The sequence below is a fragment of the Symphalangus syndactylus genome, chromosome X (assembly GCF_028878055.3).
Source record: "Symphalangus syndactylus isolate Jambi chromosome X, NHGRI_mSymSyn1-v2.1_pri, whole genome shotgun sequence".
Classification (NCBI taxonomy): domain Eukaryota; kingdom Metazoa; phylum Chordata; class Mammalia; order Primates; family Hylobatidae; genus Symphalangus; species Symphalangus syndactylus.
The window spans coordinates 138589144-138607731 of record NC_072447.2 but is presented as its reverse complement, the minus strand read 5'-3'; the positions used below and the strand labels follow the sequence as shown (position 1 = coordinate 138607731).

Here is an 18588-nt window from a genome sequence, read left to right as displayed (position 1 = left end):
TAAGTCTGAAAAAATGAACTTGTGGAATTCAGTGAAAATTGGCATTCTAAATATTAAAGTATTAATATTTAGAATTATAGATTTTTAGTTGGGATGGTGGTATAAGGAAGGTCAGCCCATTCTCAAACTGGGCTGGAGGAATAAGGGAGTCGTTTAACCCAGTGGTGTGAACCTACAGGGAGCAGTGATGGTGGACTGAGTCACGACTTAGGTAGTGGGAGATGATTCTAGATCATGGAACATGATATAGATTCTAGACATGAGATTCTAAACTCTGTTTGGTATCAAGGCACACATTGCTAAGACAGTCTGTGATCATGTACTCTCAAGAGGATAATATATTTCAGCTGTATAGCGCCAATTTATGTGCCAGTTATGTTCCAGTTATAAATCAAAGTGTTCTAGTACCACACATAGTTAATTGTGAGGACTATCTGCAGATGCAGGCTTCTCCACTTCAAACGAGTCAACCAACTCCACCTGAAGAACTTCATGCTGCTGCCTATGTGTTTACAAATGATGGGCAGGTAAGATAACTCTTTCTATTTCTGCCCTAATTGTGACATTCTTTGTATAATTATTTTCTCGTTGGAAAGATGAATATAAACTATATGTGTTAATTCTCTTGATTTAAAAGATAAAATATGACACAGGAAATCTTATGTGAACATAAAATGGGAACTTTTTGATCCAAGAGTGGATCGGTTGTACTAGGAACTGATTTATTTTAATTTAATTTAATTTTATTTTATTTTATTGATATCTTTTTTTTTTTTTTGAGATGGAGTTTCACTCTTGTTGCCCAGGCTGGAGTGCAATGGCAAGATCTCAGCTCACCGCAACCTCCACTTCCCAAGTTCAAGTGATTCTCCTGCCTTAGCCTTCTGAGTAGCTGGGATTACAGGCGTGCGCCACCACACCCAGCTTATTTTTTGTATTTTTAGTAGAGACAGGGTTTCTCCACGTTGGTCAGGCTGCTCTCGAACTCCCGACCTCAGGTGATCCGCCCACCTCGCCTCCCAAAGTGCTGGGATTACAGGCATGAGCCACCGCACCCGGCCCAACTGATGTTTTTAATTATCACCTTTAGTGCTCATAGTTGTTCTGCAGATGTGTATTACTATCTACCCTTTAATAAGAAATCAAGGCTGACAGTGGTCAAATGGCTTGCCCCACGTGACACATGATAGGAGATAGAGCCAGGGTTTGAACGCATACCTTTCTGACTCCACAGTCTATATTCTTTCCCACTCCCCACAATAACTCCTTTCATATCGAGATTGCAGTCTACAGTCTCTGTTTCTGTTATCCAAGTCGCTAGTGCTCTGTCTAAAAAAATGACTAAGTATTCCTCGTGGAATATGAAGCACTAGGTGGTGTTGCCATGATTGGATTGTCCTGATGGAGATCTTAATGTGAGTTTTGTGTTGTGTATGAGAGAGACACACTAACTTCACCCTTAAAACATGAAGACAAAGGGAATTGCATCTGCACTCATGGAAAAGACCGTTGGTGTAAGGACGCAATTAGGCAATAATCTCTTCTGTAACAAAACCAGACTAAAGTTATTCCACCACATTCCCAAAACTCCTCAGTTAATTAGGCTTTTTCTTAATTTTCCGTGCCTTTATTTTCTCTTTTTTAGCAATAGTCATAAGAATCACACCTCACTCATAGGGATTGGCCAAGGATTGAGTTAATACATGTAAAGCATTTAGAACAGTACCTGGAGGGTAGTAAATGTTCAGTAAAAATGTTTTCACACATTCTCCACTCCGCTTTTATAGGAAATGAAAATGGTTTGGAAAATTTTTTAATCAAAATTATATATTTGAATATAATTTTCATTAAATATGCTTCTGCATATTTAATGCAAGAGCATATTCTTTATTTCTTCAACTTTTATTTTAAGTCCTGGGGTACATGTGCAGGATGTGCAGGTTTATTACATAGATAAACGTGTGGCATGGTGGCTTACTGCACCTATGAACCCATCACCTTGGTATTAAGCCCAGCACCCAGTAGCTAGTTTTCCTGATGCTCTCCCTTGCCCCACTCCTCCCCCGACAGGCCCAGTGTGTGTTGCCCTGCCCGACGCATCCATGTGTTCTCATCGTTCAGCTCCCACTTATAAGTGAGAACACGTGCTGTTTGGTTTTCTTTTCTTGCGTTAGTTTGCTGACGATAACGGCTTCTAGCTCCATCCATGTTTCTGCAAAGGACATGATCTCATTCCGTTTTTTTTTTTTTTTTTTTTCTTGAGACGGAGTCTCGCTCCATCGCCCGGGCTGGAGTGCAGTGGCGTGATCTCGGCTCACTGCAAGGTCTGCCTCCCGGGCTCACGCCATTCTCCTGCCTCAGCCTTCCGAGTAGCTGGGACTACAGGCACCCGCCACCACACCCGGCTAAATTTTTTTTGTATTTTTAGTAGAGACGGGGTTTCACCGTGTTAGCCAGGATGGTCTCGATCTCCTGACCTCGTGATCTGCCCGCCTCGGCCTCCCAAAGTGCTGGGATTACAGGCGTGAGCCATCTCGCCCGGCCGATCTCATTCCTTTTTATGGCTGCATAGTATTCCGTAGTGTATATGTACTACATTTTCTTTATCCAGTCTATCATTAATGGGCATTTCGATTGATTCCATGTCTTTGCTATTGTGAATAGTGCTGCAATGAACATACACGTGCATGTACCTTTATAATAGAATGATTTCTATTTCTCTGGGTGTATACCCAGTAATGGAATTGCTGGATCAAATGATATTTCTGCCTCTAGATCTTTCAGGAATCACCACACTGTCATCCACATGGTTGAAGTAATTTACACTCCCACCAAAAGTGTAAAAGCAGTCCTTTTTCTCCACAGCCTTGCCAGCATCTGTAGTCTTTTGACGTTTCAGTAATCGCCATTCTGACTGGCACGAGATGTTATCTCATTGTGGTTTCGAGTTGCATTTCTCTAATGATCAGTGATGTTGAGCTTTTTTTCATATTTTTGTTGCCTGCGTGAATATCTTCTTTTGAGACGTGTCTGTTCATGTCCTTTGCCCACTTTTTAATGGGGTTGTTTGGTTTTCTTTTGTAAATTTGTTTAAGTTTCTTGTAGACTCTGGGTAGTAGACCTTTGTCAGATGGGCAGATTGCAAAAGTTTTCTCCCATTCTGTAGGCTGCCTATTCACTCTGATGATAGTTTATTTTGCCATGCATATGCTCCTTAGTTTAATTAGATCCCATTTGTCAACTTTTGCTCTTGTTGCCATGGCTTTTGGCATTTTTGTCATGAAATCGTTGCCGGTGCCTATGTCCTGAATAGTATTGCCTGTGTTTTTCTTCTGGGGTTTGTATAGTTTTGTGTTTTACATTTAAGTCTTTAATCCATCTTGAGTAAATTTTTGTACAAGGTGTAAGGAAGGAGCCCAGTTTCAATTTTTGCATACAGTTAGCCAGTTCTCCCAGCACCATTAATTAAATTCGAAATCCGGTCCCCATTGCTCGTTTTTGTCAGGTTTGTTGAAGATCGGATGGTTATCACTGTGTGATCTTATTTCCGAGTTCTCTATTCTGTTCCATTGGTCCACGTATCTGTTTTTCTACCAGCACCATGCTGCTTTGGTTACTGTAGCCCTGTAGTATAGTTTGAAGTTAGGTTGTGTGATGCCTCCAGCTTTGTTCTTATTGCTTAGGATTGTCTTGGCTATTCTGGCTCTTTTTTCGTTCCATATGAATTTTAAAATAGCTCCTTCTAACTTGGTGAAGAATGTCAATGATAGTTTAGTGGAAATAGCGTTGAATTTCTAAATTACTTTGGGCAGTATGGCCATTTGCACAATATTGACTCTTCCTATCCATGAGCATGGAATGTTTTTCCATTTGTTTGTTTACCCTCTGATTTCCTTGAGCAGTGGTTTGTAGTTCTCTCTGAAGAGGTCTTTCACTTCCCTTGTTAGCCATATTCCTAGGTAATTTATTCTTTTTGTAGGAATTGTGAATGGGAGTTCATTCATGATTTGTCTCTCTGCTTGCCTGTTTCTGGTGTAGAGGAATGCTAGCAATTTTTGCACGTGGATTTTGTATCCTGAGACTTTGCTGAAATTGCTTATCAGCTTAGGAAGCTTTTGGGCTGAGACAATGGGATTTTCTAGATATAGGGTCATGTCATCTGCACACAAAGGTAATTTGACTTCCTGTCTCCCTTTTTGAATACTCTTTATTTCTTTGTCTTGCCCGATTCCCCTGGACAGAACGTGTAATACTATGCTGAATAGGAGAGGTGAGGGAGGGCATCCTTGTTTTGTGCCAGTTTCAAAGGTAATGCTTCCAGGTTTTTCCCATTCAGTATGATACTGGCTGTGGGTTTGTCATATATGGCTCTTATTATTTTGAGGTATGTTCCTTCAATACCTGGTTTATTGAGAGCTTTTAATATAAGGGGATGTCGAATTTTATCAAAGGCCTTTTCTGCATCTATTGAGATAAGCGTGTGGTTTTTGTCTTTAGTTCTGTTTATGTGGTGAATTACATTCATTGATTGGCCTATTCTGAAACGACCTTGCATCCCAGGGATGAAGCCAACTTGATCATGGTGGATAAGCTTTTTGATGTGCTGCTGGATTCAGTTTTCCAGTATTTTATTGAGGATTTTGCATCGATGTTCATCAGGAATACTGGCCTGAAGTTTTTCTTGTTGTATCTCTTGCCAGGTTTTGGTATCAGGGTGATGCCGGCCTCATAAAATGAGTTAAGCAGGAGTCCCTCCTTTTTAATTTTTTGGAATAGTTTCAATAGTAATATTACCAGCTCTTCTTGGTACCTCTGGCAGGCAGGAACATATTCTTGGGTTATCCTTTGATGAAAACAGCTTTTAGTTAACATACTATACCCTTCATTTTCATGTTTTATCTACCACTAACATTGTAAAGCATGCCCTACCCCTACCTGATTCCAAGATCAACGTATTGGAATCTCCATAAGGTTGGAGGTGGGAAAATTTACCTTTTCAATCTATCCTACCCTTCATTATCTATATGTATCACCTAATAAAGTATTAATCAGTATTTGTTAATAAGTAACTTTAAAGCACTAAAAGAGGCCGGGCGCAGTGGCTCTCGCCTGTAATCCCAGCACTTTGGGAGGCCGAGGCGGGAGGATCAGGAGGTCAGGAGATCGAGACCATCCTGGTCAACACGGTGAAACCCCGACTCTACTAAAAATACAAAATATTAGCCGGGCGTGGTGGCGGGTGCCTGTAATCCCAGCTACTCGGGAGGCTGAGGCAGTAGAATGGCGTGACCCCGGGAAGCAGAACTTGCAGTGAGCCGAGATCGCGCAACTGCAATCCAGCCTGGGCGACAGAGTGAGACTCTGTCACAAAAAAAGCACTAAAAGATAAAAAAAAGGTATTTCTTTTTTTTTTTCTCCCCTAACAAGGGCTGAGACAAAATGATGTGTACTTCATGAGAGAGATAACCATATGTTTATTCCTTTGGATGAGGAAAGCCACTCATTCCCCAAGCATTCTGATTTATCATGACTGTACCATGTTTGACTTTGGATAACACCTTGTATTTTACCTTCCCTTGTTTCACTGAGACTAGATTAAAATTAGCTTGCCTTTTCTGAGAGCATCGTGTGTGTTCAGGGATGAGAAATCTTTGACCTGTGACTAAAACTTACATTAATGATATAAATACATGGCTGTGTATGCACATGAAGACTGTGACTTTGCAGTGGTTGGATTTGTCTTTAATGGAATATGTTCACTGATGTTTTTCAGCAAATGAGGAGCGACGAAGTGAATTTGGTTGCAACAGGGCATCAAAGCAAAAAGAAACATTCCAGAAAATCCAAGAGACACTCTTCATCTAAGAGAAGGAAGAGTATGTCCCTGCGGTTAGACAAACAGGAAGGTGAGGGGGAATCCAATCTTTGGGCCTCAACCATGTCAAAGGACATTTGTAGTCATGTCCTTGAGGGATGAACAGATATGAGCACATTTGCAAGTGGAAGGGCAAGGTTCTCATTAGGTGCAACGATTTGGAGTTGCTGCAAGCGTTAGATGAATAAAGCAGGTTCCTGAGGCAGAAGGAGATGGTGGGCTCAACAAGAGGATGGGTCTGCTCACTTTCTGCCTGTCCTCACATTCCCCTCTAACCCAGTGCAGTCTGGCTTCTTAGTGTACTCCAATGAAACTACTATCATCAAGGTCACCAGTGTTTGCTGCGCTTTGGCATTAATGTCTCAGCAGCATGCGACACAGTTGTTTACTCCCTCCTGCACGGAAAGCTTCTTGGGTCCCCAGACACCTGGATTTCTTACCCTGTTACTAGAGACTCATTTTCCTTCTCTTTTCTGTTTTTCTCCTCTCCCTTCCCACCTCTAAATATTTCGGAGCCCCAAAGCTTGATCCTAGACTCTCTTCTGTTCAATATACTATCTCTTTAGGCGATGCCATGCTGTCTTAGAATTTTAAATGATCCACACTACAAGAACTCTCACCATTATACTTCTACACTACAACTTGCTCCTGAAATCCAGACTCAAATACAACTACACTCGCGGTATCTTTACTGGGTGTCTAATAGGCATGTAAAATTCAACTGACTCTACATGCTCAAATTTCTGACCTCCCTCTCTCCAAAAATACACTACTTTTAGCTTTCACTATTTCAATTAAAGATACTGTCCATTAGGTGAAACATCCACAGAGGTGTAACAACCAGCTGTTCACAGGTATGGGGGATTGAGGAATCCTGGTTTTTACAGTTTGCAGCTATCCATCGGGCAAATAATCCCACCATGGCCTAGTTCAAGCCGTCAACATAAGGTCACTGAACCAGATTCAGGAAGAGTTGGCAACACTCAGCTCTCATAGTCAGCGGCCTAACACCTCCTGAACACCCCTGGTGTACTTTTACTTAGTAGTTCAAGTCAAAACACTTAAAGTCACTTATGAGTTATCTTATGATTCTTTTATTACTCTCTCATTTCGCATCTCTTAGCAAGTCCAGCAGCCGATGCCCAGTATAAATCTGCATCCAACCATTTCTCTCTATGCCTCCAGCGCACACCGCCGTAATCTCTCTCCAGGCTAGTACAATGCCTTCTTAGCTCTGTGTTTCTAATCTTCGCTCACCTGTCGCATACTCTCTAACCCTGTGGCTAGATAATTATGTCAGCACGTAGATCACATCATGCCATGTCCCTCCTGAAAACCCATCCTCATCTCTCCTAAGCACTCACAACAGACCCTGAACCGGCTTTGGTCTGCGAGCCTCTGCATGGCCTGGCCTCTGTCACCCTCTCCTAACACGGGTCCCATCCGTTTCCTCCTGGCTCTCTCTGCCTCTGTCCTTCACCTCTGTAGTGCCCGGTCCATCCCCACTCCATTCCCTACCCTTGGCCTCACTGCAGCCTGGAACTCTCCCTCTGCCTCTGCACAGGAGGCTCTGCTTTTTCCTCCAAGCCTTGCCCAATGGCACTTCTTCAGAAGGCCCTGCCAAACCAGCTGCAGCCCCGGGGGCTCCCTCTGCTGCTGTCTCCCACAGGCCTGTGGACTGCTTTTCCAACACCAGCCCAATGCTGCTTGTTTCATTTGCTCATTGTGCATGCACTGTCTGACTGCCCCATGAGGACGTGAGCTCCGCAAGGGCAGGGAACGTTGCTCTCTGGGCTGTTTACTGCTGATCCCCGGGTCCTGGCGTGCTGCCTGCCACAGATGATGAATAAATGAAAGAGGCGTCAGACCTGGAGTGAAAAGAAAGTCACTTTTTCTAGATAAAAGGGAAGGATCTGTAGAATCATATAAAAACACAGATGTGTGATGATGGAGTGGAGATGAGAGCGTTCAACTCCAATAGCCACGTCTATTTTCTCAGAGTATTTGGGGTAGAAAGGAGGCAGGTTAAGGAGGGCTCACTTAGTCTGGCTTCCTGCTGTGCACAGCATGGCATTTATAGGTGAACTATACAAATAACATCAAGTGAGAATTGTCTAAGGGGCAGCAAGATGATACAAAATGACGAATACAAAAACCTGTGAATGTTTATTCTGCTGTCGTACTTCTTTACTGCATGTATTCATTATGCCAAGAGGTAAAAAGGTAGTTTTATTGTGTTATCTGACCTGATCTCTGTCGCAAGATCTGAGATTTCCACGTGGTAAATCCTTCTGTTTCATGAAATAAATAATTCTTTAGAACCTGATTAATACATAGCTGTCCCTCTGGGGGAGGATGGGACAAAACACACCTATCTTGCAGCTCAACCTCTTCGTTTGGTTTCCAGCTGCTAGCGTCACTCACAATGTCCATGAAGAGAAGGTAAAAAATGGCCAGTCCGCACACAATAATGTCATTGCAACTGTTCCACCGGTGCTTATTAGTATGGCAGCAGCTGGTATTTCATCCACGAGTACCAGGGACCAGTGTAAATTTGCTCACTTGTTATACTATCCTACGAGGATTCCACTACGCACCATACATGCATAGTGTCATGGAGGAAGAAGGTAATTTTGTTGTATTATCTTTTCTGGCCTCAATTTTAGGGTTCTCAGATTGCTACCTGGTATATCCTCGTTCTTTATGAGATAATGTCCTAGATACTGAGCATCAGTGGGGTATGCCTGTGCCATTGACATAATGCTTACCTCACAGCTCAACCACTTCATTTGGTTTCCAGATGCTGCAGTCACTCACAACGTTCATGAAGAGAGGATAAATAACGGCCAACCAGCAGCTAATAACGTCTTGTCGACTGCTCCACCATGGCCTGGCAATATGGCAGCAGCAGGAATTTCATCCATGAGTATGAGAGATCTGTGTATGTCTGCTTATTAATTGTACTGTCCTACTTGGTTTCCACAAGCAGGCATATTTTCATGAATTATAGAAGGTGGTTTTGTTGTATATTCTTTCCTAGCCTCAATTTGAGGGGTATCAGATGGCCACCTGGCATATCCTCCCCTGCTTTTTTGGATGATTCCCTAGAAACTGAACACAGAGGAATATACCTGTGGAGTTGACATAATGCACTTACCTCACAGCTCAACCTCTTCACTTGGTTTCCACACGCTACTGTCAATCACAATGTCCATGAGGAGGGGATGGAAAATGGTCAACCCCAACGAGATAATGTCGTGTCAAATGTTCTATCAGGGCTTATTAATATGACAGGAGCTGGTATTCCAGCGATGAGTACCAGGGATCTGTGTATGTTTGGTTATTAGTTGTAGCGTCCTCCTTGGTTTCCATATGCATGCGTAATGTCATGAAGGGAAGAAGGTGGTTTTGTTGAATTATCTTTCCTGACCTCAACTTGAGTGGACTCAAATCATTATATGATGTATTCTCCTGCATTATGGGATAATTTCCTAGAAACTGAGCATCAGTGGGATATACTGGTGCGATTGTCATAATGCACATACCTCACAACTCAACCTGCTCCGTCGGTTTCCAGATGCTACCATCACTCACAATATCCATGAAGAGAGGATGGAAAATGGCCAATCTCGAACTGATAAAGTCTTGTCAACTGTTCCACCACGGCTTGTTCATATGGCTGCAGCTGGTATTCCATCCATGAGTACCAGGGATCTGCGTATGTCTGCTAATTAGTTGTACTGTCATACTTGTTTTCCACAAGCATGCATATTTTCATGAAAGGTAGAAGTCACTTTTGTTGCATATACTTTCCTAGTCTCGATTTGAGGGGTCTCAGATGGCCACCTGGCATATCCTCCCCTGATTTCCTAGATAATTTCCTAGAAACTGAGCATCAGGGGGATATACAGGTTGGGCTGACATAGTGGACTTCCCTCACAGCTCAAACTCTTCATTTGTTTTCCAGATTCAACTGTTACTCACACTATCTGTGAAGAGAAGATAAAAAGTGAACAAATGGCACCTGATAAATTCTTGTCTACTATTATAGCGGGGCTTAAGAATTTCACAGGGGCTGGTATTCCACCCCAGAGTACCAGGGATCAGTGTGTGTTTACTAGTTGTACTGACCTACCTGTTTTTCCTACGCATGCAGTGTCATGCAGGGAAGAAGGTGGTTTTGTTTTATTATCATTTCTGGCCTAAAACTCAGGAGTCTCGAATCACCACCTGATATGTCCTCCTGGTTTATGGGATAATTTCCTAGAAACTGAGCATCAGAGGGATGTACCTGTGGCACTGACATAATGCACTTACCTCACAGCTTGAACTCTTCATTTGGTTTCCAGATTCTACCGTCACTCACAATTTCCGTGAAGAGAGAATGGAAAATGGCCAACGCCAACCTGATAACGTCTTGTCAACTGGTCCCACAGGGCTTATTAATATGGCAGCAACTCCTATTCCAGCCATGAGTGCCGGAGATCTCTGTATGTCCACTTATAAGTTGTACTGTCCTACTTGGTTTTCATATGCATACATAGTGCCATGAAGGGAGTAAGGTGGTTTTGTTGTGTTATTGTTTCTGGCCTAAATCTGAGGGGTCTCACATCACCACCTGATATATCCTCCTGCTTTATGAAATAATTTCATAGAAACTGAGCACCAGAGGGATATACTTGTGAGTTGGCATAATGCACTTACCTCACAGCTCAACCTCTTCCTTTGGTTTCCAGATGCTACAGTCACTCACAATGTCTGTGAACAGAAGATGGGAAATGTCCAACCAGCACCTGATAACGTGTTGTTGACTCTTCGACCACATCGTATTAATATGACAGACACTGGTATTTCACCCATGAGTACCACGGATCCGTGTAAGTTTGTTTATTTGTATTACTGTCCTACTTGGTTTCCATATGCATGCATAGTGTCAAAAAGCATACAAGGTGGTTTTGTTGTATTGTCTTTCCTGGCCTCAATTTCAGGGGTCTCCTATGGCAACCTGGTATATCCTCCTGTTTATGAGATAATTTCCTAGAAACTGAGCATCAGAGGGATATACCTGCAGGGTTACCATAATACACTTACCTAGCAGCTCAGCCTCTTCATTTGGTTTCCAGATGCTACCATCACTTACAATGTCCCTGAGGAGAAGATGGAAAAGGGCCAACCCCAACCTGATAACATCTTGTCAACTGCTTCAACAGGGCTTATTAATGTGGCAGGAGCTGGTACTCCAGCCATCAGCACCAATGGCCTGTGTATGTTTGCTTGTTAATTGGATTATCCTGCTTGGTTTCCATATGCGTGCATATTGTCATGAAGGGGAGATGGAGGTTTTGTTGTATCATCTATCTTGAGCTCAATTTCAGGGGTCTAAGATGGCCGCCTGTCGTGTCCTCCTGCTTTATGCAATAATTTCTTAGAAGCTGAGCATCATAGGGATGTACCTGTGGGGCTGACATAATGCACGTCCTCACAGCTCAACCTCTTCATTTGTTTTCCAGATTCCACCGTCACTCACAATGTCTGTGAAGAGAAGATGGAAAATGACCAACCTCAACCTAATAACATATTGTCAACTGTTCAACCAATGGTTATTTATTTGACAACAGCTGGTATTCCGGGCATGAGTACCAGGGATCAGTGTATGTTTGTTTACCAGTTGTAGTGTCCTAGTTGGTTTCCATATGAATGCACAGTGTCATAAAGGGAAGGAGGTTGTTTTATTGGATTCTCTTTCATGAGCTCCATTTGAGGTGTCTCAGATCGTCACCTGCTGTATCTTCCTGCTTTATGAGTTAATTTCCTAGACCCTGAGCATCAAAGGGATATACCTGTAGGGCTGACATAAGACACTTAGCTCAGAGCTCAAGCTTTTCATTTGGTTTCCAGATGCTACCGTCACTCACAATGTCTGTGAAGAGAGGGTGGTAAACAACCAACCAGTACCTAGTAACGCCTTGTCAACTGTTCTACCAGGGCTTACTTATTTGGCAACAGCTGATACGCCAGCCATGAGTACCAGGGATCAGCGTAAGTTTGTTTACTAGTTGTGATGTCCTACCTGGTTTCCACATGCATGTATATTGTCATCAAGGGAAGAAGGCGGTATTGTTGTATTATGTTTTCTAGCCTCAATTTTAGGGTTTTCGATTGCTCCCTGGTATATCCTAGTTCCTTAGGAGATAAATTCCTAGATAGTGAGCATCAGAGGGGGTATTCCTGTGGGACTGACATACTGCACTTACCTGACAGCTCATCAACTACATTTGGTTTCCAGATGCTACCATCATTCACAATGTCCGTGAAGAGAAGAAAGGTAACAGCCAACCAGCCCCTGATAATGTCTTGTCAGCGGTTACACCAGGGCTTATTAACTTGGCGGGAGCTGGTATTCCACCCATGAGTAGCAGGGATCAGTGTATGTTTGTTTACTTGTTGTACTATCCTACTTGGTTTCCATATGAATGCAGTATCATAAATGGAAGAATGTGGTTTTCTTGTATTGTCTTTCGTGAGCTGAATTTGTGGGGTCTCAGATCGCTGCCTGGTATATCCTCCTGCTTTATGTGATAAATTCCTAGAAACTGAGCCTCAGAGGGGTATATACATGTGTGCTTGGCATAATGCACTGAACTCACAGCTCGACCTCTTTATTTGGTTTCTAGATGCTACCGTCAATCACCATGTCCACGAAGCGAGGATGGAAAACGGCCAACGAACACAGGATAACGTCTTGTCAAATGTTCTATCCGGGCTTATTAATATGCCAGGAGCTAGTATTCCAGCAATGAGTTCCAGGGATCTGTGTATGTGTGTTTTTTAGTTATACCGTCCTCCTTGATTTCCATATGCATGCATAGTGTCATGAAGGGAAGAAGGTTGTTTTGTGAATTATCTTTCCTGGCCTCAATTTGAAACTGGGCATCAGAGGGATATATCTGTAGGGCTGACATAATACACCTACCTCACAGCTCAACCTCTTCATGTGGTTTCCAGGTTTTACCATCACTCTCAATGACTGTGAAGAAAAGATTAAAAATTAGCAAAGAGCACCTGATACATTATTGTTAACTGTTACGGCAGGGCTTATGCATTTCACAGGGGCTGGTATTCCATCCCTGAGTACCAGGGATCAGTGTATGTTTGTTTTCTAGTCGTACTGTCCTACTTGACTTCCATACGCATGCAGTGTCATGCAGGGAAGAAGGTGGTTTTGTTGCATTATCGTTTCTGGACTAAATTTGAGGGGTCTCAGATCACCACCTGATATAGCCTCCTGTGTTATGGAACAATTTCTTACAAACTGAACATCAGAGGGATATACCTGTGATGTTGACAAAATGCACTTACGTCACAAGTCGACCTCTTTATTTGGTTTCCAGATGCTACCGTCACTCAAAATGTCCGTGAAGAGAGGATGGAAAATAACCAACCACAACCTAGTTATGACTTGTCAACTGTTCTACCAGGATTTACTTATTTGACAGCAGCTGCTATTCCAGCCATGAGTACCAGGGATCAGTGTATGTTTGCTTATTCAGTTGTACTGTCCTACTTGGTTTTCATATGCATGCCTAGTGTCAGGAATAGGAGAAGGTGGTTTTGTTGTATTATCTTTCATGAGTTCAATTTGAGTGTTCTCAGGTCGCCATCTGGCATATCCTCTCCGGCTTTATGAAATACTTTTCTAGAAGCCGAGCATCAGGAGGATATACCTGTGGGGTTGACATAATGCACTTAACTCACAACTTAACCTCTTTATTTCTGTTCCAGATGCTACTGTCACTCACAATGTCCATGAAGAGAAGATTAAAGATGGCCAAGCAGCATCCGATAATGTCTTCTCAACTGTTCCGCCAGCACTTATTAATATGGCAGCAACTGGTGTTTTATCCATGAGTTACAGGGATCAGTGTAAGTTTGTTCACTTGTTGTACTGTCGTACTTGGTTTCCATATGCATGCATAGTGTCATGAGGGAAGAATGTAGTTTTGTTGTATTATCTTTTCAGGCCTCAATTTTAGGGTTCTCAGATTGCTACCTGGTATATCCTCCTTCTTAATGAGATAATTTCCTGGATACTGAGCATCAGAAGGATATGCCTGTGCGGTTGACATAATGCACTTACCTCACAGCCCAACCTCTTCTTTTGGTTTCCAGATGCTGCAGTCACTCACAACATCCATGAAGAGAAGAAAAATAACAGCCAACCAGCACCTGGTAACATCTTGTCAACTGCTCCTCCATGGCTTCGTCATATGGCAGCGGCTGGAATTTCATCCACGATTACCAGGGATCTGTGTATGTCTGCTTATTAGTTGTGCTGTCCTACTTGGTTTCCCTAAACAGGCATATTTTCATGAATGGTAGAAGGTAATTTTGTTGTATATTCTTTCCTAGCCTCAGTTTGAGGGGTATCATATGTCCACCTGGCATATCCTTGCCTTCTTTCATTGATAACTTCCTAGAAACTGAGCATCTGAGAGATATACCTATGGGGTTGACATAATGCACTTACCTCACGGCTCAATCTCTTCATTTGGTTTCCAAATGCAACCGTCACTCACCGTGTCCATGGAGAGAAGATAAAAAATGGCCAACCAGCATCTCATAACTTCTTGTTAACCCCTCCATCAGGGCTTATTAATATAGCAGGAGCTAACATTCCAGCCATGAGTACCAGGGATCTGTGTATGTTTTCTTGTAAGTCGTACTTTCCTACTTGATTTCCGTATGCATGCGTAGTGTCACCAAGGGAAGAAGGTGGTTTTACGGTATTGCTTTTGCTTGCCTCAATTTCAGGGTCTCTGATTGCCACCTGGTATATCCTCCTGCTTTATGGGATAATGTCCTAGAAACTGAGCATCAGCAAGATATCCCTGTGGGATTGTCATTATGCACTTACCTCACAGCTCGACCTCTTCATTTTGTTTCCAGATGTCACCGCCACTCACAATGTCCATGAGGAGAAGATGACAAATGGCCAACAGGCACCTGATAACTCCTTGTTAACGGTTCCACCAGGGTGTATTAATCTGTCAGGAGCTGGTATTTCATGCAGGAGTACCAGGGATCTGTGTATGTTTGTGTACTGGTTGCACTGTCCTGATTGGTTTCCACATGCATGCATAGTGTCCTGCAGGGAAGAAGGTGGTTTTGTTGTATTATCTTAGTTGAACTTAGTTTGAGGGGTCTTGGATCGCCACCTGGTGTATCCTCTTGCTTCATGAGATAACTCCCTAGAAACTGGGCATCAGAGGGATATACTGTGGGGGTGACATAATGCACTTATCTCACAGCTCAACTTTTTCATTTGGATTCCAGATGCTACTGTCATTCACGATATCCAGGAGGAGGAGATGGAAAATGGTCAAACCCCTCCTGATGGCTTCCTGTCGAATTCTGATTCACCAGAGCTTATAAATATGACAGGACATCGTACGCCACCCAATGCATTGGATTCTTTCTCTTACGACTTCACAAGTCTCAGCAAAGATGAGCTGCTTTACAAACCTGATAGTAATGAATTTGCGGTAGGCACCAAAAACTACAGTGTCTCTGCAGGTGACCCACCAGTCACAACAATGTCTTCAGTGGAAACTGTGCCAAATACACCACAAATATCTCCTGCCATGGCAAAGAAAATTAATGACGATATAAAATATCAATTAGTGAAAGAAGTTCGAAGGTTTGGGCGAAGTAAGTACTGCAAGAATGTCTATCAGTGAAAGCATGAGAAGTGTCTCATTCTATGATTTAGAACAGAATTGAGCTGCCTCTTGAGCTCATTGTTTGGCTGAATTGGATCTGTATATAATTTAGCATGGCTTTACTTTAATTTCACTGAAAATTGCTAATATGTCTGCTTAAGTGTTTTGTTTTCCTTTGTTAGTGTTCACAATAGTTTCCTTAGTAATATACAGATGTCGTGATTAAAGCACTCAAAACACAAACACTATGTAACATTGTAGCCCATGGAAAATGTATACTGTGGTAGTGGATGCGCTAAGATTGAGGTATATTTCATTTTCGTAATTGTAGAAATACTAATTTTTTAAATATCTTCAGATTATGAAAGAATTTTCATTTTGCTTGAAGAGGTACAAGGATCTATGAAAGTCAAGAGACAATTTGTTGAATTTACCATCAAGGAAGCAGCAAGGTGAGTGCAAAAAGGAACTGTGCTATTGTTTTAAGCACTTGCGCCCAATTTGGGGCGGGGCAGGAACAAATCATGCTTTGTTCCTCCTAATCCCTGGCCCTCAATCATAGTTCATGCTATTTCCACAGACATTTAGGTTGATACTATCTTATTCTAACACTTTCTTCCAATACCATGGAGCCTTCCAAATTTATCAAAATCTGGGAGTGTGCGTGGGCCCTCAGTTGACTCGCTTTGTGTTTTTCTAGTTTACATCTTTCCATGAGGATGCATTTTCTACTTGCATGTAGATGGTAAACTCTATTTTGTATCCACTCTACCTCTTACATCTCATAGATGCTGTAGGTATCCTCTGGTGAATGGAATACCTCTTTAATTTCAGGTTTAAAAAAGTTGTCTTAATTCAGCAACTCGAGAAGGCGCTTAAAGAAATAGATTCCCACTGCCGTCTCAGAAAAGTTAAGCACATGAGAAAAAAATAATTGTGTTAGTGCAAAGACCAAGGAGAAACAAGGACATATGCTATAGGATGGAACAGGTTATTGCTGAAGCTCCCTATAATCCTGAAGTGAAGAGAATTCCCTTCCAGAAGCTACGAAAAAGGGAGCTGTTTAAATTTAATAAATCTCTGTTAGCAAAAGCTGCACTTTTCTTGTTTGTTGGTTTCTTCTTCCACCTGAGGAGGGATATGAGTTAATAACTCACCAAGATATTTAGTATTACAGTCCTGGTTTCTCCAGCAGCTCACATTGCTGTAGCTGGTACTTATAACTGCCTTCTTTCACTACCCATTTCTCATTCCCTTTGCCCTGAGATAGCATGTCAGCCGGTCATGGTGCTTGGCCTCGCAGGATGACTCAAACCTTCATTACTGAACATTCTGGACCATTCGATATCCTGCCTGGATTGGGTTGCTGTAATTTTCCATTAAGTGTAATCAAAAAACATGGGAGGGGCCGGGCACAGTGGCACCCGCCTGTAATCCCAGCACTTTGGGAGACTGAGGTGGGCAAATCACAAGCTCAGGAGTTCGGGACCAGCCTGGCCAGCATGGTGAAACCCCGTCTCTACTAAAAAAAAACAAAAAATTAGCCGGGCATGGTGGCCCGCGGCTGTAATCCCAGCTAATCAGGAGGCTGAGGCAGGAGAATTGCTTGAACCTGGGAGGTGGAGGTTGCAGTGAGCCGAGATCACGCTACTGCACTCCAGCCTGGGCGACACAGTGAGACTTCATCTCAAAACAAACAAACAAACAAAATGGGAGGTCTAAGCAGCTCTCTAGACATATCAGACATACTCTTTTTTTAGCCCCTGGTGTGGTGCAATTAATCCCCCTTTCATCATCAGGTTCATCACCCCCAGCTAGTAGATGACCCCCTTCTTTGACTCTAGATGGAAATTGATGAAGAGACCAAAATGGCCAGCTGACAGTATCAATCTGTTCTCAATAGAATCACTGTTGTGTCGCTTGGTGAAAGCATTTCTTCCTTTGGACCTAAGACTTCTAGTTCAGCAGAGCCTAAAGTCAGAAGGATAAGAAGCATTTTTGCTATTCGATCACCGGGGTGAATAGTGAATAGAGACACTCCCAGTTTTACTTCTTGATTCTAGGACCCATGAATCCTAACTATGGGAGAGAAAGCAAAGTATGTTGGACGCAGATATACAGCAAACACTGCTTCCTAAAAGTAATTTCTCTGACCTGCAAGGTATTGCCGCCTAGCTAGCACTATAACTGAGTTCCACAAGGCCATTCCACTGTTCTGTTGATCCAGTCATTTTAAGATAATGGAGGGCACTTTGGGAGGCTGATGTGGAGTCCCAGACCAAGTGGGCAAGACACTACCATCTCTTGAGAAAATGATGGGGGATATGGGGATATACGTAATAAGAACAGTGAATTTCTATGAGCATGGGCCCATCACTGCACTTTTTATATTCCGTGAAGTGAGTGCCTTTTTTCGAGGTGATGCTGTGTGGAATACCATGATGGTAAATAAGGCATTTTTCTAAGTGCACAAATGTTGCTTTTCTCAAAGTACTGTGGGTGGGAAGGAAGATCCATAATCAAAGTAAGTGTCTATTTGAGGAAGAACACAGCCCTGTCCCTTCCATAGTGGAAGTGGTCCAGTGTAATCACCTGCCATCTGGTAGCTGGCTGATAACTCTGCAGGCAGGTGTCATATAAGAGGCTCAGTGTTGCTGTCTGTTTCTGGCAGATTGTACACTCAGCAATGACTATGTTGCAGAATTTTGCTTCTTAGATAAGCAAAAACCAAGTTCTTGTCACACGACCGGGAAAGATTAGGTTCGCGGATGCATTGAAGGGTGAGGAGCGGAATTTATTGGTTGAAAAGAAAAAATAGGAAGGAAAAAAACTCTCCCGGCAAAGCAAGAGGGGGTCCTGCTAACAGGACCCCATCTCACATATTGATTCTGGGCCACCACACAGGAACCGAAGAGACCAGGCTCCCCACCGCCACCCCTGCACAAGGTGCAAACTTCCCATGGCTCCACATCCTTTCCCCAGTACACATGTCGC

At 42.8% G+C, this 18588-nt stretch overlaps 1 protein-coding gene across 1 annotated transcript; it reads left to right on the top strand.

Annotated features, from left to right (window-relative positions):
• Positions 1–356: 356 nt before the first annotated feature.
• On the top strand, positions 357–16632 carry LOC129475418 (sarcoma antigen 1). Its single transcript, XM_055267471.2, has 18 exons — positions 357–527; positions 5774–5906; positions 8676–8768; positions 9453–9593; positions 10225–10365; positions 10612–10752; positions 10999–11139; positions 11386–11526; positions 11774–11914; positions 12162–12302; positions 12550–12690; positions 13267–13407; positions 13658–13798; positions 14045–14185; positions 14822–14962; positions 15209–15583; positions 15953–16046; positions 16429–16632. Exons 1-18 carry the CDS (start codon positions 441–443, stop codon positions 16526–16528), a joined length of 2574 nt encoding a protein of 857 aa, XP_055123446.1. The 5' UTR covers positions 357–440; the 3' UTR covers positions 16529–16632.
• Positions 16633–18588: the final 1956 nt, after the last annotated feature.